The 22334-nt window shown below is 44.7% G+C and overlaps 1 protein-coding gene and 1 long non-coding RNA gene across 2 annotated transcripts in view; one reads left to right on the plus strand and one right to left on the minus strand.

Annotated features, from left to right (window-relative positions):
- The window catches only part of ARL3 (ADP ribosylation factor like GTPase 3), a 37430-nt gene extending 16927 nt beyond the window's left edge, over positions 1 to 20503 (plus strand). The window contains exons 3-6 of the mRNA XM_067537090.1: positions 622 to 738; positions 5514 to 5564; positions 6982 to 7167; positions 16402 to 20503. Of these exons, the coding sequence (XP_067393191.1) occupies positions 622 to 738; positions 5514 to 5564; positions 6982 to 7167; positions 16402 to 16449 (402 nt within the window). The 3' untranslated portion in view covers positions 16450 to 20503. The remainder of the gene's footprint in view (positions 1 to 621; positions 739 to 5513; positions 5565 to 6981; positions 7168 to 16401) is intronic.
- The window catches only part of LOC137146024 (uncharacterized), a 38645-nt gene continuing 20302 nt past the window's right edge, over positions 3992 to 22334 (minus strand). The window contains exon 3 of the long non-coding RNA XR_010917818.1: positions 3992 to 4182. This is a non-coding gene — a long non-coding RNA (uncharacterized lncRNA). The remainder of the gene's footprint in view (positions 4183 to 22334) is intronic.

The raw sequence follows: 22334 nt of genomic DNA on the forward strand, positions 1-22334 counted from the left end.
CACACTGCACAGCATTCCCAGCCCCCGACACCCCAGACAAAAAGCCCACGCTCAGATTCCAAGCCCTGATCCCCTGGGTCGTGTGGCAGCACGTTGCCAGCCCACACCACATCCTGTTTTTCCAGTTGAACACCCTTTCAGTTGGAGCTTTAGCTGATTAAACGGACCCTTCAGACATGCAGCTGTTGCTGTTTTAAGCTGAGCACTAGTTGTGTTGTGTCGAATGAAGCTTGGGTTAGACTGTACTGTGCACTCAGCTTTTACAGGCTCAAGCCTGCTTCTCACAGTGCACTCTGTTTTCTCCTTATCAGCATCTCTCTCTCACCTCTTGCTGTACTCACCCTTCTGCGCACTCCAGAGGCATTAACAGCAACATATGTCTTTGTAGCCGTGACAGTGTCAGCCCTTGATCCAGGAACATATGCAAGCTGACATGCGTGCAGCTGCTGTTCTCTTTCCTCTTCACCTCTCCCACAGCTGATCCATCTGAATAGCAACACGGGCCTATCTTGCTTTGCTTTTCAGCAGTATGATATATAAGCTGTTAATGGTGCGCTCTCACGAATATGATCCTGAGATTCAGGGTAACACAGTATGTGGTTTTCCTTATGCTCATTACAGGGCTTTAACATTAAAAGCGTGCAGTCTCAAGGTTTTAAGCTGAACGTGTGGGACATTGGTGGACAGAGGAAGATCAGGCCGTACTGGAGGAACTATTTTGAAAACACTGATGTTCTTGTAAGTATTAGCCACAGCTGAGAGCTGGGTAATGCAATGGCTTTCCAAGTTCTCAGGCAGAAAGACAGACAGTACCAAATGCGTCATTCTAAACCCATTGGCAAGACTGGTGGGGATACACTGGGAAAAATGGTGGAATTGGCAGAAATGTTTCAAATTTACTCTTGACTTTTGCAACGCATTGTAGGGATCACTACTGAACATGCTCAAATACAAGTCCCTTTGGGTATTAATGGCATCATATTTATTAATAACATATGCTTTGCAGATCTATAGCAGTGTCCATTGGAGAATCTTGAGACATTTTACAGATACTGATGAATTAAGCCTCAAATAGTGAGGTAGGGCAGTATTATCCTCCTTTTACAAATGGGGAAACTGAGGTACAGAACAATTAAATGACTTGCCCAAGATCAGCCAAGGAAGTCTGTGGAAGAGAGGCAGGAAGAGACCCCTATCTCCGAGTTTGGAGCTTTAATTACAAAACTCTTCTTCCATATCTATTTCAAGATTAGTGTTTGTAAAGCTCTGACCATGAAAATCTTAGCTAAATGCTTAATTATAACGTAGGCCTTTACAGTTTCATCCTAGAGCGCTGTACTTCTGAGGGGAGAGTGGCAGCCAGCTGGCAAACAGAATCCTGCACAATGGGGGAAGAGGAGGAATACTGGCCAGGGATACTGAGGCAAATTCCCCACTTTTACCAAAAGTTCCACGGGATCTGGAGAGTCTCTACAGATCAGCAAGGGCCTTTGATCTTGTGGTAGCATCTGAAAGACACACCCCAGCTGTATGGCACTCAAGTTAACTCCCATAAAAGGTTTAAGAGCTGAATTGACCCAGCCAATAACAGAACCTGTGGTGCCAGTGAGTTTAGGAAATCTAAACCAAATGTTTACATCAATGTCTACACTGCACAGTTATTCCGGGTGATTGGCACGCAGGGGTGAGCCTTGCCTGGATGTGAGCATCCCCACTGCAGAGCTCTAACCACATTACCATGCCCTCATTGTTTATGCATTTGTCTGTGTGTGTCTGGGAGCGTGTCCCATGGTTCTTTGTGCTGAGACGCCCTCGGATTCTTTCCTAGTCGGTTGCGTCAATCGCGAGAGAGCTTGTCTGTCCTCTGGGGGATTTGTGGGAAGGCACTGGAGGACTATCAACACTTGAGTGAGTTAGCCTGCATCCTCACTTGCAAAGTGGGTGGGTTTCAGCCCGAATTAAAGCAGAGCCCAAGCTCTAACCCACACCCCCAACCAGGTAAACTCATCTAAAGAGTGTATCATTTCTATGATCATCATTTTACAGATGGGGGAAACTGAGGCACAGATGGACTGTGACTTGCCTGTGAACACATAGCAAGTCTTGTATTACTTAGAGTGTAATCTCTTTGGGGCTATCTTCTTGTTATGTGTTCACACAACACCTAGCACAGTGGGGTGCTGGTCAATGACTGGGGCTCCTAGGTATCTCAGTACAAATAAAAGTCAATATCAACGAGGAATCGGGTCCTAATCTACTGGAGCAGTGTCGTGCTCTAACCACTTACATCAAGGCGCTGCACACTAAAATACACAAATCCTTAATTGCCCTGCTCTTCAGCATCGCTATAACTGGGAGAGGATGGGCCTACTAGAGGAGCCGACGTTAACGTCAGAAGACATGTCGAAGTGGAGTGACTTTAATTGCTGCACGCAGGGAGGGATGGGGTGAGGTGGCTGTTCGGGGAGGGAGAGTACCATGTTTTAGGAGCCAGCCACCAGGACAAAGCCTCGATCATTTGCCTTCCCAAAGCACGATGGTGAGAGCTCACGAGGAGGGAGCTGTGAGAGAGAGAGAGACCTGCCAGCTGGAGGGGGAGGAGGTCCCTTCTCCATTATGGGCTTTCAGAAACAGCAGGGCCAACTTCGTCAGCGTGCTCCTGTATAGGCAATCAAGGCACAGAGCGCAGGGCAGGCATAAAATGATCACGACTGCTCAGTCAGGGATTATCTGTGCTGCTGTGAATAGTGGGCAGGCAGAAGTCAGCACTGCAGAGCAGCAGCCCGGGAGCCTCTGACTGCTACGGCAGACACGCGAAGTTTGCACATTGTAAAGATAGCTGCTGCCTCTCCAGGGGCATGTCGCAGGCCCTGTGGCTCCCCAGTTCTCCCTCGCTGAGCTTGTCGCAGCAATTAGTAAACAGCCACGTTCCCCATTGCATTTCCTACAAGGGTGGGGAGATGGGGAAATAAAGGAGCATTCTAAGGCTGAAGGAACCGAAAGAACCCCTCAGCTCTACCCCAGCCTACTCAGTACAGCAGGACACCCGGCTTTGTAGCCGGAGTGAGGAGCTGGGCAGTGAGGAAAAGGACCACGTTCAGCACTGGGGGATGTGAAGGTGGGAGTTGTACAGCAGCTGGTAGCAGCCGATTCCTGACCCATTTCCACCACAATTTGCATGGAAATTGCAGCCCGCTTACACCAGACTTGATTTTGGCCCACGGCTTTTCAAAAGCACCTGAAATGCAGGTGAGTGTATTTTGCACGCTCTGTCCATGCTGGCACCGCATTTACAAAGATAATTTAAACAGGAGTTGTGCCAGAGAGTCCACGTGACCCCACCAGGAGCCAGTTCAGATGGGCCTTGCAATGCAGAGACTCAGGGGCCAAGATAAGATACTATCCCAGGACTCCTGCCTCTGCTCCACTCAGAACTGTGCTGCACAAAGGGAGAGGACCCTCCAGAAATGTTTGAGAGCCATGAAGTGATTGCCCCTTCAAACCAGTGCAGGTGTGTTTGAATGGGAGACACTCCAGCTCTGCACACCTGTGATATTTGGAAGCTTAACTCAGTCAAACAAGGTGCGTATATTTGGATGATTGCACATTCAGACACACACCTGCATCAATTTCGCGTGTGGCTTTCTGCTTTGGATGTTGACATTCTACATGTGCTGACCTTGTGGGCATTGTGCTCTGCACGGGGGGACTGCCTGCAGCCCTGTCACCTCAAACTGTAATCTAGCCAGATCCTGCAAGTTAAGCTCTCATAGGAGGCCCCTGGAGAAAACCCAGGTGCTGCAGGAGAAAGGATTGGCGAGTGGTAGCGGGCCCTTCTTGTGAAGGTCTTCCTTTCCCAAACGATTGTGTAGTGTTTCTGTGTGCAGCAGATAAACAGCTAGCGTTCCACCCTAGAGGTGGCTGCTGTTGATATTTCTTGTCATGTAATTTACCAAGTTTGCCAACAATAGATAAGACATGGCATCCGCACTGAGGAAGTAAATAGCTATTTATTATAGTTTATAATGACTCATTTAGTGCTTAGCAAAGATGTTGAAATGACACCAGATCTCTCAGCTCATCCACTGAGCATGGACCAGTATAGTATGGGCAGCAGCCTTGCAAGCTTCCTATGCATATGCTGTCCTCCACCGATGTGCATCAGCTCTGACTCGTAAGAAACTACAGTAAGTAGAGAAAAAACGTATGAGGTCACCAGTTACCTCTTCCCCTGGCAGGCATACGAGTTTTCCTCGCAGCATATTAAGTCAGACAAACTCCAGTACTCCCCTTTAGGAGACTGTTCTACTGTTTAATCAGTTTTGCTGTTAGGAACTTTCCCCCCCTGATATTCAGTCTAAATTGTCCTGGAAGCATGAAGTCTCTGTCTGAGATTGCAAGCAAGGATGCTATTTGTGGTGTGATGAGGGGCAACTGTGGACACCTATCCCTGAGAACCAGTCTGACACTTATTCCACTGAGCAGCAATCAGCCAATATGCTAGCAACTTTCAGTCGCTCCTGCTCAGGGATGGATTTATAGACTTTAAGGTCAGAATTCATATCAGTGGCCTGGGAATGAAAGGCCCCATGTTTCGTTGCCATTCCCTCACTCAGCTGTCCAGGACCCCCACTTCTCACATCTACCAGGACCTGAACGACTGTGGAATGTCTTTTCAACTTTTCTTAGCAAGTCACTGGCTGGGTTAGGTTGATTTTGGTCAATGCAATCCTTCCTATGTTACATTGCATGCAAACACTAAGGCTCCACATTTATTTAGGCCTGTTTATTATTTTAAACAACTGAGCTGCTTAACCACATTAGCAATGAACCGTAGTTCAGAGGGATGGCAGCAGCTGTCTTTACCAAATGCATATCTAGCAAGAACTTCCAGGAGCCTGAAGACTGTGTGGAGCTAAAACCTCTTCTGCTGGTTATGCCAGTTTGCATTTCCCCCAAAGGGTTAAAAAACAAGTTCTTAGTCTGCCAAGCAAGGAAACCAACTAATTCAGTGCTGGTGAAAGGTGCTGAGCCAACAGACCTCTCCATAAAAAAAAATAGGTAGTGCATAAGCAGTAGAAGTGCAAGCTCACCGCACACTACCCCCTTGTCCCCCCTGCCCTGGAAGAAGATTCAGTCTCCATGACCAGTTCAGTCCATCTCTTTGCTGTCAACACTGTTCTAATAGTGGTTTATCTGGAAGTGGACACAAAGCCACTGGCAGGCAGCATGCTTTACTGTATTGACCATAGTGTTAGGAGGCAGGAGTTCTGATCCCAGTCCTGCCAGCAACTCCCTTTCTGACCTTGGCCAAGTCACAACCCCTTTCTCCCCATCTGTAAAACAGGGATAGTTCCCTACCTTCTGGGGTGTTGGGAGGGGTAGTTAAATAAGTATTGGTGTAAATGATAAGGATTGCAATTGGGAACTGGATTCAATTCAATTTTACACAGACTAGTACATCTTTCAGTGTCTTCCAGATAAAGTAACTCCTTCTCCTGTTTCCTTTGTAGATCTATGTAATTGACAGTGCAGATAGAAAGAGGTTTGAAGAAACGGGTCAGGTAGGTAACTTAAGTCCAGCTCTCTCTGAACTAATATGCATTAACGTCCCTTGCGTATGTAAGTTAGGAAGATACATTTTGTTGTTTGTGTGGGGAAATCAGCATTTCAGGTGGAGCTTTCCTTTCAGCATCAGTACAAATTATTCCTAGTCTATTAATTTGATGAAGGGGCTACCTGTGATTCACCTTTACCTGAACAAATGGAATCAAATATTGAAAACCTAAACCTTTTCGGGTCCTCCTGAATCTTGCCAAAACAAGACCACAAGGAATCATGTTCTTATGATTTCCACTTAAATTTGTAAATACTGATTGTCTCTTGGGTCTAATCAGAAACATTTAAAGAGCTTTGTAACTCAATTCTGTTTTATCCTGGTTTTCAAAACAAGCAAGCAAATTGCTTTTTTGGCCTAGAATTTGATCTTTGATGCAACTCATTTTTGCACAGCAGTGCAATCTCTCTCTCTCTCTCTCTCTCTCTGTCACACACACATACTCTCTATCTCCCTCCTTCAAACAAGGACAATATCCAGCAGTTTGGACTTTCTAAATTCCAGACCCTTTCAGTTCTTTGCTTCTTTGCCAAGATTGCTATATAGGGTGCTAATTAGTGCCAACTGTGTTGAGCTTGTCACACGGACACTTGTTGGTTAAAAAATGACATGAAGCTGCCCTCTTGTTTTATACTAGGCCACTGTACAACCTTCAGATGTTAAGGTCTTTTGATCACTGTGAATCTACAGTGGATTTGGATTATGACACAGAGGCAAAAGTCTTTGTTCCTACCCTCTTAAGCCATTCATTCCCCAACGAGCACAGGTTTTGCAAAATACCCTGCAACGTATCATGCAAGTGAAACTAAAGTCTGGCCAATAAAACCTATCGTCCAGCCTGGTTTTCAGCATTCCTTCAGTAGGTAACACAGCTTCCTTGTGGGAGGGAGATTTTTGTTTTTGAAACAAGATTGTCTGTGATGAGTTACAGTTCATATAAGTTGGAACAAAAATCGAAACTTGTTATTAGCATCATTCCAGAGGTTCAAATGTAATAGGAATAGAACCACCTGATTTCAAGAGTCAGGCAGTAACTCAAGGCCACTTGACAAGGTTTTTGCTGTATCATCAGTGCTGGTCTCCAGAGAGCAGGGATTGGTAAAATGCAGATCTGTAGCCTTTCAGACAACTGTTAATTTCAAACTAAGCTAGAGATTCATGTAACCTGTAATTGAAAGAACTTGCTTCTGAACCTTGGGCACCGATGATTGTATACTCTTTTGCTTTTTTGTAATAGGATCTAGGCTTTACTGGAACACTTGCTTCCAACATTTGCCCTAAATATAATTCTAATTAGAGACATGATCAACCTCTTGTGGTTAAAGGCTTCTCTCTCCCCCGCCACCCTCTTTTAAATGATATAGGAGTTGGCTGAGCTCTTGGATGAAGAAAAGCTCAGTGGAGTTCCCGTGCTCATATTCGCTAACAAGCAAGATTTGCTCACGGCTGCCCCCGCTTCAGAGATTGCTGAGGGACTGAACCTACATACGATCCGTGACAGAGTCTGGCAGATCCAGTCTTGCTCAGCCCTCACAGGGGAAGGCGTGCAGGTGAGGTGATAGAGAGAGCTCATTGTGCCAACATAGCTTACTGAGCCAGGAGAGGATGTGTGTTCTTGGGAGGGGTGGTGATCACAAAGGCTCCTCAGGATGCAAAATATCTTAATCAAGTTACAGGAAGGCATTTATTACTTTAAAGGCTAATCATTTCATGAAACAAATTGCCTTATCTGTGCTATTGCGCTGTAGTAACACAAGGGGTTAAAACTTTCAAAATCTAGTTTACTTTCCCACTGATGCCATTTTGCTTCCGCTCAGACAGTGAAGTGAGGCTGGTCAGATTCACTTTGGTCCAGCCTACAGCACAAAAGAGCTACCTGGTAGTGGGACCCATTTATGACGGTAGCACCTGACATGGCTAAAACTCTGAGCCACGTTCCTGAATCAAGACTGAAATGTGTTTTTAACTTTGTCAGGTGCTAGCACATAGTAACCAGGTCCTACAACATGGTCATTTTTTCTAGTGTAGATGGGATTTAATGTTAGTCAGATTCAGGCTGTCATGTATTGGTATAGTACTTGAATGTTTGGGTTGAAAACACTGCAGGAGAATGTTTACATTCCAACACAACTCTTTTCTGTAGAATTTAAAAAAAAAAAACAATCTGTCTTACAGAACCCAGAGTGTAGGCCTAAATATACCAGACAGTGGCCTTCTAAGAGCTTTTCTTTATTTAGCTAAGATAGAAATGTGGCTGCATTTGCAGCCAAGCTAGTGAGACATTTCAGCCCTATAATCTTTATTTTGAAGTGGTGCTGTTATAGGGTATTATAACGTTATACTGTCTCAGTAGGTGATTTGGACTTCTCACTGTTTCCTAATGAATTTTTGCCCCACAATGGCTATTATTCAAACATGAAATACTCTTGAAGAAATAAATAAATAAAGCAAAAAGGAACACTAGCTCACATATCAAATGTTTACATGCATCGCCTTGTCACTTCCGCCCCACCCCTGGCTCTCACCCACTTTGTTGCTCCTACTTATTTCTCCAGCAGGGAGCTGTGTTGGCCCCACAGCTGTAAACACAATTAGGTGTGGAAGAATTAAATGCTGAAAAATGAGGATTATCAGCTTCACTTCTGATAGCTGAAAAACGCTTCTCTCCCCAGCTGATCCAGGTCTTTCTAGACCTGCCCGCCTGCTTTCCTGTTGTTTGCTGCTTCTCATTGTGCCTTCAGATACATGTGCAATGCACCTGTGTGTATCTAGTAAAGTCTAATACAATCTAGCGCATTCAAATAAAATCCACTCCTGTGCTTGTGTCCACATAGCAGAGGGCAGGTGCCAAGTCATTAAGTATCTGAAGACTTTAAATATTTTGTTTGCCTAACCTAAGTAAAACGCATTTAGATGTGAGCCAGATAATGTCTCACTTTGTCACTCTATAAATGATTGCAGCTTATTACAGCAATGATCATCCAGCAGGGAGGGTGGGCAAATCATAACCTGTCCTCAAGCTTGTAGATTGAATAGCCATCCCCATTCCCAATGAGCTCAGAAAGGAAGAGTGGTCCAGTGGTTAGGGCACTTACCTAGGACTTGGGAGATCTAGGTTCAAGTTGCTGCTCCACCACAGACTTCCTGTAACCTTGCCAAATCCTTTAGTCTCTCTGTGCCTTCATTTCCCCATCTGTACAATGGGGATAATAGCCCTGCCCTGCCTCACAGGGGTGTTGTGAAGTAAGATTGTGAGGTGCTCAGACATTATGATGACGGGGTGCCATATAAGTACCTCAGATAGATATCTAGAGAGTAGACAGCACTTCACCTGCACGGCGACCCAAACTCCATCAAACCAGACAGCAAGAGTGCCATGCTCTCGCTTTGGCCAGTAAACGTTTTGAACAAGACAAACCTTTCTGGAGATGGCTTTGAAACACAACGACAAGCAAGGATTTTAAATCTCAGCTGGATCAGCCTAAGGAGAAATTGTGTATCCAGCATCAACCTAGTGTCCTTTTGGGTTTGTCCCATGAAACCATAAAGAAGGGCCACACCCTCAAAACACGGGGAGGTGAAAGAACAATTCATTTGAGGAGTGAGATTAAGACAAATGCATGAGGATCGGGTTGCTCCGCACTGTCAGAAAGGGAGCTATCGTTTGGGTCCCTGTGTGCTACTTTGAGAACTTCTCAGAGAATGTAGAGTTTAGTGACAGAAAAACAAATGAAGATGCTGGAAGGCAAGAAACATCAGGTATATAGTATGAAACCAAGAACCCAAGCGTACTGCCATTGCTATCACTGGAGCAGAGCACCCAGTTAGACTTGAGAGATGGCACCAATGGATTTTGCTAAGAGGGATTTCTGTGGAATGAGCACATGCAGGAACTGAGTTTTAGGGAAGGTTTGTGCAAGAGCCACAAGCAAGAACAATGAGCAAGGATAAATAATGACAATAACTGCAGGAGAAACCATTTGAAGGTCATGTAATTAGTTTAGCTGATAGCACTATGGTGTATAGAACTGGGTAGTTAAGACTGGGGATTTCAAGGTTAATGAGATTAGATTATGGTTAATAGAATGATATAAATTTAGAGAATTTAACTATCATTTGAAATAGGTTATTTAATAAAAATGTTAATTAAGAAGGGAATCTGCATTGTCATCTTGTCCTTTCACATTAACCTTTTGGGACTTGAGAAAGGTCACAGCAGCTTCCTTGGAAAGCTGTGAATAAAGGTGACTGGGTTACAAGGAACCCCCTGCGGGTTTGCCTCCTGCACCCAGCTGTCGCCTACTCAGCTGCCAACACCACCAGCTTGTTTCCTCTTCTAAAGAACAAGCTTCATTATCTCCTCACCTTCCGTAGTAAAGCTGTGGCCCATCATTCATTTTGTTAATCAGACTTTATGGCATTGTTCAAAGAAGAGAGACTTCAGATACACTCTGAGTGCATTCGAAGCAGACCCTTGCTTTGCCTACAATTCAGAGCTAGCAAAGGAAGAAGGATTGGCTCTCTGCAGTAGCGATTTGGACTCTGCCGCACGTTCTGACACAAACGCTCACCTGGTTTGCAAGTTAGAATTCATGTTTATGTAACACTGACAATGTAGCAGCATAACAGAGGCAGTGTAGTAAGTGGGTTATGTGTGGTATATGGGATGACGTGGTAATTGATTTTGGTGACAAAACACATGAAGGGCAAGGAAAGCAGTACCTCACAGCAGTGATTTGTTGGCATTTAGACATTCTTGGCAATACACTGGGAGAACAAAGTACCTAACCGTACCCTGTGTGTTAAAGCAATGTACGTTGTGCCGTGATCTTCCCACATGACAGGTGGACAGAGATGGGGTGGGAAAGGGCAGCCAAACGAGTTTCCTTCTGCTATCCACACTCTTGTTGGGCTTGCTTCATAAGAATCCTGGACGTTTGTTAGACGTGATTCTTGCCTTTGGACCAGCCTCCATTGCTCAGTTTGCTGCATCATGGGGACCATCTTATAATATCACAGAGCTGGGACCAAACTGTGCTACTGCCCTGTAACGGCTAAGGGCAAGTTCCTCAGAACAGTGCAGAGGGTCCGTAAAGTCGTCCTGGATGGGGAGTGGGGAGAATCCTCTGTTGGCTTCCTGCTGGGATGGGTTGTACTCTGGCGAGCCTCACAAGAATGATGGCCCCTCTGAGGTCATTACAGTCTGTGGAAGTTAGAGCAGCCTTTAAATTAATGTGCGCCAGAGCCAGTTTTTGGCCCCAGGTTTATGGGAGGTAGAAAGGTGGCCTAGAGCCCCCTCATCTACCCCTCCTCGGCTGTGTTCCAGTATAGCTGGGGGCTGAACCCTAGTATCGTAGTATGTTGATGTCACAGTTTGGCTTAGCCACACAAGCAAGTCCAAATTGTTATAAAGTGGCCCCCGACAGTATAATGTGCTGCACAAATAGACCCTGTGTTAGCTGTAAGGATGGTTTAGCAGGCCAGTGTGTGGAGAGGGACCTGCCGTATTTGAACCAAGTTAGACACACACTTACATTGCATTGACTAAAACCCTTTTGGCTAACAGCAGCTATACCAGCATGGACACAGACAATGATTGCAGGGGATAAGGGATGGTGCAGCTAGGAGCAGAGAGCCTTGTGACGTTGAGCGTGAGAGTAGGGAGGGAATTGTCAAAGCTGTGTCAGGAATACAAGATTATAGGAATCTAAAAAGAATTGTACGGCTAGGCAAAAAATGTGTAGCCACTGCACGTTGAGGGAGTTTAAAGGCCAGCGTGATGATAGAAGCAGCAGCCTGGAAATCTCAGGTACTGGGGCAGGATTTTCGCAGTGTGGACAGAGAAACAAGTGACTGGTGAAATAATGAGTATGCTGAAAACGTCAGAGATGGAGAATTTTGAACTCCCCTGGCCTAATTTATTATGGCAGACCCAGGATTACATGAAGGGATTAAGCCTCATTGCCCTCTAGGTCATGGTTAGGGGTCAGAAATGTATGGCTGTGCCTGATCTCTGGTTATTGCATGGGAGCAGGCAGGAGGTTCTTATGGGGAGGAAGGGACTTGTTCACTTGTATTCGAAGTCTTATTACTTTGCTCGTGTAGCTAAGGAGCAGATAGCATGGGGTTTAAAACAAGTCGAGTGCAGGTAGTTTTGCTAATCCCAGCCTGCAGCAACCCTTGCAATTCTAGTCCTCCTCCCGCCCCTCCAAATCTGCCAACCCACCCCACCCCCGCACCCCCACTATTCCTGAGTATAGAGACTGCCAGTCATGCCACATTGTAGGGTGCTTCAGAGTATGTTTACTCTGCAGTCAGAGGGGTTTCTGCAGCACCTGCAGCACCTGCAGACATAGAGGCCCGCCAAGCTAGTTTTGATCTCACTAGCTCCAATAACAAAAGCAGGGAAGCGATTACACTCTGTACAAGTGCGCCCAGGATCCTGGGTGTGTACTCTGCACTTGAGTGGCTAGCCCTGCTATTGTTATTGGAGCTAGCTAGTTCAAGGTACAGCTGCTACCGTCACACTTCTATGTTAGAACTGGGAAAGATACAGAGAAGGGCAACAAAAATGATGAGGGGTATGGAACAGCTTTCCGGATTAAAAAGTCTGGGACTTTTCAGCTTGGAAAAGGGACAGCTAAGGGGGGATATGATAGAGATCTGTAAAGTCATGAGTGGTGTGGAGAAAGTAAATAGAGAAGTGTTATTTACTCTGTCACATCACACAAGAACCAGGGTCACCCAATGAAATTAATAGGCAGCAGGTTTAAAACAAACAAACCAACACACAATCAACCTATGGAACTCATTGCCAGGGGATGTTTTGAATGTCAAAACTATAACAGGGCTCAAAAAAGAATTAGGTAAGTTCATGGAGGATAGGTGCATCAATAGCTATTAGCCAAGATGGTCAGGGATACAACTCATGCTCTGGGTGTCCTTAGTCCTGATTGCCAGAAGCTGGGCATGGATGACAGGGAATGGATCACTTGATGATCACCTGTTCTGTTCATTCCCTCTGAAGCACCGGGCATTGGCCACTGTCGGAAGACAGAAGACTGGGCTAGATGGACCGTTGGTCTGACCCAGTGTGGCCATTCTTATGTTCTCTGATTGCAGTGTAGACATACTTTGTGTGAGTGACCATCAGTCTCATTCATTCTTGAGACCAAAATGCAGGATTTGAACCCAGCTCTCCAGAAGAGAAAAGCTAGGTGCATCTACCTGCCCCTACTTAGGTTTTTAATAACCCTGTTGTACCACCAATTTCCCTTTCAGAGGAATTCACTGTCTGCCATGCATGTTACACTGCCCATATGTTGAAAGTAGCTTCATCGCGATCGTTCCACGAGATGCTTTACAGGGTAGCTTCCAGAGCTTTGGCATGCCTGAATTTGTAGCAAGGCCTGTGTGGTTTGAGGAGATTAATTCAATAAGGTGCATGGACTTTTGCCTTCAGTGTAATGTTTAGCATCTTTTTTTACTGACATTTGCTAGCTGTTTGTAAATAAACAGAGACCGTAAAAACCAAAGGATTCTAAGTCGCCCCCTGCTCCCCCCATGGCTTTCCATTTAGTATCTGCTTGAGACTGGAATGCTAATACTATATTCATGTTTGTATAACTGGAGTAACTGCTAGTATCAAATCATGCTGCTTCCGAACAGAAGAGTGCAAAGCTGTTATTATTTGTGCTTTGTGTACTTTAGTCACAAGGGTCTAAAAGTTAATGTGCGAATGAGGTACTTTTCATAGTCAATTTTAAACATGTACAAGCAAGAAAATATAAGGACAAGGGGGAGAAGAAAATGTCTCTCATTTTTAAATCCTTCATGGACTTGGTCCTATCTTTCAGACCCACCATTTTTCCTTCTCCCCGCTTCCTCTATTTCTGATGCAAAAGCCTTCTCCACCACAGTGCCTCCCATCTGAAAGAGCCTCCCTGGATTTCTCCACCTGAGCAATTCTCCTTCCCATTCCAAATTTTTGATGGATTTTTTTTGTCCCATATCTCTGTCTTCCCCTTCCCTTCCATTGTATGTATCTCTAAGCAAAGCCTGCTCGGATACTGCCTGTGGGAAGGAGGTTGTGCACAATAAAGTTGCATTAGAAACATTTAGTACTTGCAGATAAGATGATTATTTTACTCATGCCTTTGACACAGCAAACATCTTTTCCTACTGGGTCATGTTAATTCCCTTCCCCCCACTGTAAACTAATTAGGATATTCAAATTAACTCATTCCTGTGTTATAAGTTAGGTGACCTCGGTGTGTATTTGGAGTTCACCTTTCGTCTCTCATAGCCCTTTGTCATTCTTTTGCCCTCATTATACGGTTGATGCGGTTAAGGCTCCCAGCCCTGGTAAATCCCATCATAAACTCTGCGTTATGACCCTTGTTTCGCCTATGCTAAAATGGGCTGATTTCCCCTCCCTGAGCTTGCTGGCAGTGGACAGAGTTTTAATCACTGTAAATTCAGGTTCTGGTCAGATTAGCTGGGAGATCGGATGCGCGTTTGTTGTTTTGCGGTGATGTATTGTTTATGGGATTACTGTGCTGAATAGCAGAGGGTGTCAGCTGATATTTATTACTTTAAGCTGTCTCAGCTGTTCTGGTTCAGCAAATAAACCTACATTCAAAATGAATGAGGGATTCTGCTTGCCTTGTATGCTATGATGTGTGCAAATGTGATTATTGCTTCCGAGGCTGGGGAAACTGAAATCATTCTGGGAGCATTTTTTTGCCCTTTGCAAGCAATCATGCAGATTTCTAAGGAACGCAGCCGAGCTGAGAGCGTCAGCATATCTTCTTCTAGCTCCATTGTAAAGCTATGGCATCGTGTACCTTGAGAATCTCTCTCTAAAGTGATAAGCTTTAAACCACTCTATTGCTTGCTTAAAGCATTACATGTTTTACACATAGGTTATACATTGTTACTGAAAGGGAAAACACAAAGCTGCCGGGCCTTAAAATGAATCTACTCTAGACTTTTCCCATTTGCTCAGAGGATTTCAGACAATTTGTTTTACACGTTCCTCTCTGCTGCAGTATTAAATAAAGATCAAGAAAGTGACCCTCCCGGAGGTAGGCTTAGAGCCATTATTAGAATTAGGCCTCTGTTTGCGTGTGTGTATGTCCCATTGTAAACTGAGGCACCACTGGGTTTGTTTTTTCATTTAAAACTGCAACAAAGGTCAGTTTAGAAAACCACCGGATCTCTTCAGATAAGAGCTGCCCAATCGGACAGCTACCAGGGTAAATGTCTATTTTCAAAGTGAGATCGTCTGTGTTCCTGATTAAGCCCTGCAGATTCAGTCTCCTCTAACGCCAGAGGTTATGTAACAGCCTCTCTCTGGCTAAGAGCTAGACAGGGCTCTGTTCAGAGCCAATCTGTGCATTTCCTTTATTCACCAAAAGGCGTTGCTGTTGTGTGCCAACAACACTCCTCCATTGTTGTATGCAGTCTTGCTGTAGCCATGTCAGTCCCAGGATACCAGAGACATCTTTTACTGGACCAACTTCTGCTGGTGAGAGAGACAAACTTTCGAGCTTGGTCCGGTAAAAGATGCTCCCTTACCCATCCTGTCTCTCTCTATCAACACTCTTGGGATGATCAAGCTCTTAACCTATTAGTCCCACTCTGTGCTGGCCTGAGAAATAAGAGAGCAGGAAACAACCCCCAGCCCTGCCACTGGACAATGCAGAAAGTTACTAGCAGGCTGCTCAAATGGCCCAAAGGGTCTTATTTCTAAGGTCTAACAACTTTAAAGGTGTAGTGATAGTCAGCAAAGTGCCTCTAAAAACAAACCGTTGGGACTCCCTGTTCCCTGTCCGTTGCCCCCAGATCCCATCTGCCCAGTTTCCAAGCCCAAACATGGGTTTTTAAATCTAGGACCTGAAAAGCCCTCTGGGTTCTTTTTGCTGACTAAAGACTCTGCACTTGGACTTTTGGGGGCCGTTTAGAGGGTGCACACAGCTGACAAGAATCCAGTTGGCGCTCTCCCAGTTGGATCAGCATGGCAAGGCTAATAAGTCAGCAGCATGAGCAGGTACAACGATGCTTTCTTTGCCGGAGCATTCAGATCACAGATCCCAACTTGCTTTACAAAGAGTAAATGAAAACTCCCGGCAGCCTTGCATGGTAGAGAAGTATCATCCCCATTTCAGAGATGGGGAAATCTATCTATTCGAGGTACCCCTCTGGCCCCCATCACTTTCACATCTGAGTGCCTTACAGTCCTCAATGTATTTATCCTCACGACATGCCTGTGAGGCAGAGCAGGGCTCTTATCCCCATTGTAGAGATGGGAACTGAGGCATAAGGAGACAGGAAGTCTGTGACGGAGCAGGTTACTGAACCTGAATACCAAATTAGCACCCTAACTATAGGGCCAGCATCTTCTCAAATCGACACACAGAAAGACTGAGGGACTTGCCAAGAATTGCAGTAGTCCATTGTAGCAGAACCTGAAACTGATCCTCGATCCTTTTTAACTACAAGCCAGTCCTTCCTCACAGGACCTGGAGACATTGGTGGAATGAGAAGACAACCCTTTTTTATGAAGTCCCTTTTCTGACCAGAACCGCACTGTGGCAGTAGCCGCTGAACAAAGTGTCATTTGCAATTTTCATGTAGCATTTTGGGGGAGTATGCGTAGAAAGAGTGATAAAAATGTGTTTTCCGAATGACACTGGGGTAGACAGCTCGTTCGGGTCTGAGGATTCCTAAATCCCCTTCTGTGACTAACGTTGCCTTTCTCTGTGTCCACCTTTTGTCCGAAGGATGGCATGAACTGGGTCTGCAAAAATGTCAATGCAAAGAAGAAATAAACCCCAGTGAGCTGCGTGGAAATGGAGGAGCTGTGGAAGCTGAATGCTATCCTGGAAGCGCCAATTTGCTGCTTTTTGACCAAATTTTTTTCCATCTGTGCACAGCTACAGCTGTTAAAAAAGGGAACAACAACAGTTAAAACCCACTGCTGGAACTGGTCCTTTACCTGCTCTTTAGTACAGTTATTTTTCCCAATAAAGGGATTGTGCTCCCCCCCTATATAAATGGCATGAACTGTTTCCACACTCATCTGATTAGAAAATGTGATTTTAAACAGGAGTAATATCGTGGTTCAGCTTAGAGAATTCCAGTGGGCTGGGGGGTTTGTTTTTTGGTTTCTGCAGAGCCAATGTAATCACGGAGATGATCACAGCATGCCCTGCCCCCACTGGTTCCACAATCATCCATTCTCAGAGGTCAGTCAAAGCTTTTCCCCATTGACAAATGAGGTGTTGTTTCATTAGTAACTCTGGGTAGTTAACCCCCCCTCTCAATTCCCCCATCATTTTGTGTAATGCGGGTCAATTTCTCACATCATCCATTGCCTCCTGTAGCCCTAAAAAGGACCTTCCTCTTAATGACACAGCAATGATGCTGCACCCCTCTCTAGAAGTGGGAGAGGAGCACGTATGTATAACCTAAGCTCTTGACTGGATGCAAGAAGGGGCTGGCTTTTCCTCCAGCTGAAGTAAAACGCAATCCAGCAGGCCCAGCTCATGCTGGCACGTACATGGTTACCCATGTTCAGGGGAAGGGCGGGCAGGTGTCTTTTTGAGAGTAGTCTTAGTATTCTACAGCCCTGGTAGTTCTCCCTGGCCATCAAGGTAACTCTGCAGCAAAGCTCAATTATTTCCATGTTTAAATTGCTGGAATGAGGTGCTGGTCCGTTCTCTCTCGCTCTTTCTTTTTAAATACACAGTGTGTTTTTTGCCTTCTCTAAAGTCTGTCTTTCACTTCAGGAGGGGCACTGGGGATCAGTTTGAACAGCAGCTCATGGGATGCTAGAGTGAAAAAGTCCAATTGCTTTGCAGTGGGGGTAGCATTCTGCAGTTGAGCCTAGGTACCATGAGGCTGGTGCTATGAAACGGCCACTGTTGGAAAGAACCTCTCCGTTTAGAATTACTCCCATGTATGGTTAGGGGTCGGAATAATGGTTGCTGGGAAGCGGGAAGGAAAATCGTGCTCGCTAAGATGATTCGTTTTCCCGTGACTGACAAATCCTACAACTTCTTCAGTACAAATGGCTGCGTCAGAGGTGAGAAGGGATTCATAACTGGTAGGAAGGGCAGTGTGCTTTTCACCAGTTCAAATCCAGCCCAAGCTGCTGGCACCTAAAAGCAGTTATGTCCAGTGCACAAAGCATCTGGTAGCTCTCGGGCCAGTTTGCAGCACACAGATTTACAGATTGTTTTTTTTTTTTTTAAATCCACCATCACGATTGGCAGCATTGCTTACAGCCCGAACATAAAGGCCAAAGAACGAGCAAGGCCGCGCCCTGCCCTCTCTCATCTCTAGGGGACGGCTTGGCGGCCAGCGTGGGAAAAGGTTGCACTGCCTGTACTCTGGTGATCCTGCAGAGCCAGAGTACATCTGTCTCCAAGTCCAAAGGAGAATGATGTGAGAACTGAAGTGATCCTAGACCCAGTTTAAATATCAAAAGACTGGGGAATAAAACGGGCTGACGTGAATTCCTAAGCGACAGCTAAATACGCAAGGTGACATGGTTCCAACTTCGTACGGAGTGAGCAAGGCATCATAAGACACACAGGCAGATCTGTTTAAAATCAGCTGGCTCAGTAACTCCAGCTGCAGTAGCTTATCCGGAACCCCAGGAATCTTTTCAGCGCAGGTTCCCAGGGCCTGCTGAGCTGAAGGAGGAGTAACGCATCACAGCATGTGTCTGAAAGGTCGCCCTTGCTTTGTTGTTAATGCATCTGCCTGCTGTAAACAATCACAACTCTCTTACAAAGAGCAACTTGGTGCTGTTTAAGTGGCTAAATGCAAAGCTTCAGAATGTGGGTTCCCAAACTCGAACTACGTCACCTTTGCTGCATTGTAAGCGTAGAGTTTCTCAAATGCTTCCATACCCCTTAAAAAAAACCAGGTTCCAGTTACGCTGACCAGAGCTCCCTGCCACTTTGAAAGAGGCTTGAGTTAGGCCTTGTCTACACTAGCATTTATGCTGACGAAACCTTTGTCACTCAGGGGTGCGAAAAACCATACCCCTGAGCGACCTAGGTTTTGCCAGCATAAGCATTGGTGTGGCCGGCGCTATGTCAGCGGCCAACATCGCTACCAGCGCTCATTTTGGTTGTATGTTGTCTGCAGGAGAGCTCTCCCCTGTCGACAGAATGCGGCACAGCTGTATCAATACAGCTGCGCCGCTGTAGGTTTTAAGTGCAGACTATCCCTTAGGCTCTTCCCTGCTCTTCGATCACATCTTTAACAAGCAGAAAACCTGTTTCTTTTCGTCTAAGGAGCGGTTGATAATGTGTGTCGCAATTAACTGTTTGCATTTGGACAGATTTTTCTTCTTGTTCGTAGACAGACATATGTACACTCGGAGTTTTTGGTTTTTTAATTTTTCCTATAGTCCCAATTTTGAGGGGGAAAATGGACTTTCTTGGTCACTGAATCCAGGAACAGCTTGCTGAATCGTTAGATAGGCCTGCATGTAGAGAGATGTGTTTGCATCTTTGGTGTGGACATCTACTCACACAATGCTCCCTGCTAAAACCAGCAGACAAAAGTAATCAATGTAAGCAGTCCAGGCAGTCATAGAGAGAACGTGATAAGGGGAGTGCTCCAAGAGTTTTATTTCCAGGCAGCTAGGGTGACTTATGCAGATCATCCCACACTGATGACCATAAACTTTCTCTTTGTGGTAAACAAGCCTCCAGGCATCCACCAGATGGGAATTAAAAAGTACTTGAGACACGATTCACCTGCCATCTCTTATTTTAATATATTTACAGTTCATTCAACCCTGATCTGCTTAGCAAAGCTCTCCTCCTCCTCCTTCAACACCACCTGTCTAAACACAAAGCATAAGACTGGTTACAACCATCCGGAACACCTGCCATCACTGAAAAAAAACTCTATTGCATCCACCAGGGTCACGTTCAATTTATGCCAATTATGGTGTTTGGGTTTTGTCCTTCCGACTCGGTCTGCTTTTCCCCCTTTTAAGTAAGTTTCTATGGAAACAAACTATCTCATTGACATGGGTGGAGTTTATTCATAGATTTCAAAGCTAGAAGGGACCATTATGATCATCTAGTCTGACCTCCTGTATAACACAGACTATTAAATCCCACCCAGTAATTTCTACATCAAGCTCAATGACTTGGGGTTGAAGTAGAAAGAGCATCATCTCTTTTGGGGCGATATCAAACCTTTATTTAAAGACGCCAAGGGACAGAGAATCCACCGCATACCTCAGAGGCCTGTTCCAATAGTTAATTACCCTCACTATTAAAAATGTGCATCTTATTTCCCATTTTAATTTGTCTGGCTTCAACATCCAGCCATTGGGTCTTGCTATGCCTTTGTCTGATAGATGAAAGAGCCCTCTGCTATCTCTGTCTGGGTTCTTAGAAGGGGAAAGATGGCATAGTGGTTAAAGCATCAGACGGGATGTGAGGAGTTCTGAGATAAAACTGACCTGAGACACACAAAGTTCTTTTCACCCATTTTCCAACCAGGTTCTTGGCGTGTTAGGGATTTCTGTATTCTTTCTAATCCTAAGTGATCACTGTGCTTTCTTTATTAAATATATAGGTATGGCAATAGCGCTTACAAGCCTCATTCAGGATCGCGCCCCATTGTGCTCGATGCAAACCATATCTGAAGATGAAATGTCCTTCCCCGAAGAGCATATGGGCTATGATGTCTTATTTCAGGGTACAGTCTGACCCAGACACGCTCTATAGTTTATGTTCCTTTTTTGAATTTGATCAAAAGGGGTATTTGCAATATTTGGTCATGTTGTAAAATTCAATGTATAATTTAGATGGCTTTGTCAATAAATAAAAATTTAGTAGAAACAACAAATCAATGTTTTGAGGTTATATTTTGTTTTCAGTTAAGGTTTTGGGGTTGTACTGGGTCTTTTCAGACAATCCAAAAGGAAGATTTTATTTTTAAAGGATCCTATTATCTATAGAATAACATCAACATTTCAGCTTAGCCTCTTCTCATCGAAGAAGTAGACATTAGGTATCAGAAGAGCGCCTCCCAATTTTTGAAACAAGTCGTCTTTTTCCCCTGAAAAATGGCTTTTTATCCCAAACTGAACATTTTTGCAAAACAATGACATTGGACTTTGCTGGTTTTTTGCCAAAGATGCACTTTAAAAAACAAACAAACAAAAAACCTTGATGCTTTTATTGAAAACATTTAAAAGGTTAACAATTTCACTGACAGTTTGGGTAATGTTTGATCAAAACGTTAAAAATTTTTTTTTTTTTTTTTTTTTTTTGAAAACAGAAAATAGTTTGACTTCGAACACTTCGAAACAAAAACAAGTTTGACATTTTTAAAGAAACTACTGGATTTTACCTCTTCCTGCAACACTACCCCAGCCAAAAAAAGGAGTTATCAGCAATCGGAGCTTTCTAAAACATTAAGTATGTTCCCTCTACACCCAGGACAGCTGGCAGCTTGTCAAGCCATTGGAAAAAAACATTATAGATGGTCACACTTAATTTTTTTTAGGCCTGGTTTATACTGATCCTTGATATTTTTAAAACAAACTAGAAAATACTTTCACATCTCGTTTGCCTAATGGATTGGATGTGAAAACTATTTCTGTGGCAACTGAACATCCCGGGAGTTGTTTGACCTGTCACAATGTTATATATTGTTTTCCCCCCTCCTTAAATCTGGCATTTCCCCTCTCCTGTTGCTATTTACAGTAGGCCTTGATGTAATTTACAACAGGTCTGCGTGTGACCTTGCATGTGTCTGGTATAGTAAAGCACAGCTACCCTACATGCAGAAGCCTTGCTGTGACATTTCCATGATGAATTTAGGAGCTGAACATATTGGAGGGGAAAAATAAAAAACACACCAACAACCCACAGGCTAACGGAGAAATGAAAGCAAGTTTTCCATTGCTGTTTAGCCAACACGTCTCCGCTGTTTATACCATGCCTCCCTCTATCCTGGACTAAAACCTTTAGCAGACTGTGGGAATCATTTGGGACTGGTTTGCTGGAGAGCTGACTCTCCCAGCTATATCCCCAACGTCACTAACCAGACACCCCACTAGTTCATCTCATACATGGCTTGCGGCAAGCTACCCAGCCAGAATGTTTGTCTGTAACAAGCATTGAGGCGGCTTTCAAATTGGTCCCAGCAGCTTTGCCCACTGAGCTGCTGCGCTGCTATGCCAACCAAGTAATTGCAATTAAGAGTTTTTATTTTTTTTTCAGTAAGTGGAATTGGGCTCATGCTGGAGGCTTTCGATTGGCTCGCAGATAAATCACAGTTTAGGGCTCAGTTAGCCGCATTTGGGGTTGTTGTGGGTTTGGTTGGGTTTTTTTTATTGCAATCTGTTCGCCTATTTCCCTTTACAGTGCTGGTAGGAAACTAAACTCCAGCAAAATTTGCCGTCAGTGTGCACTGAAGCAGGAGTGTGGCTTTAAAGGGCTTCTGTGCTCAGAACAGTGTAACTGTGTGTGTGTGTGCGCGTGCGCGCACACGTACATACCCCACACTCGCATATTTCACATGTAACTTTGTGGCAGAGATGCCTATCCCTAATCATTACAATGAAAGGAAATCTGACCCTGCAGAGGACTCGCCGGTCGGTACTAGATCTTCTCTTTGTAAAGCTCCGTGACAGTCAGACACTGCAGCCATGCGCCGAGTGTACATGGAT

The sequence above is a fragment of the Emydura macquarii genome, unplaced genomic scaffold (genome assembly GCF_026122565.2).
Source record: "Emydura macquarii macquarii isolate MOO-44397 ecotype Brisbane River unplaced genomic scaffold, CSIRO-AGI_Emac_v2 contig_3692, whole genome shotgun sequence".
Taxonomy (NCBI): Eukaryota; Metazoa; Chordata; order Testudines; family Chelidae; genus Emydura; species Emydura macquarii.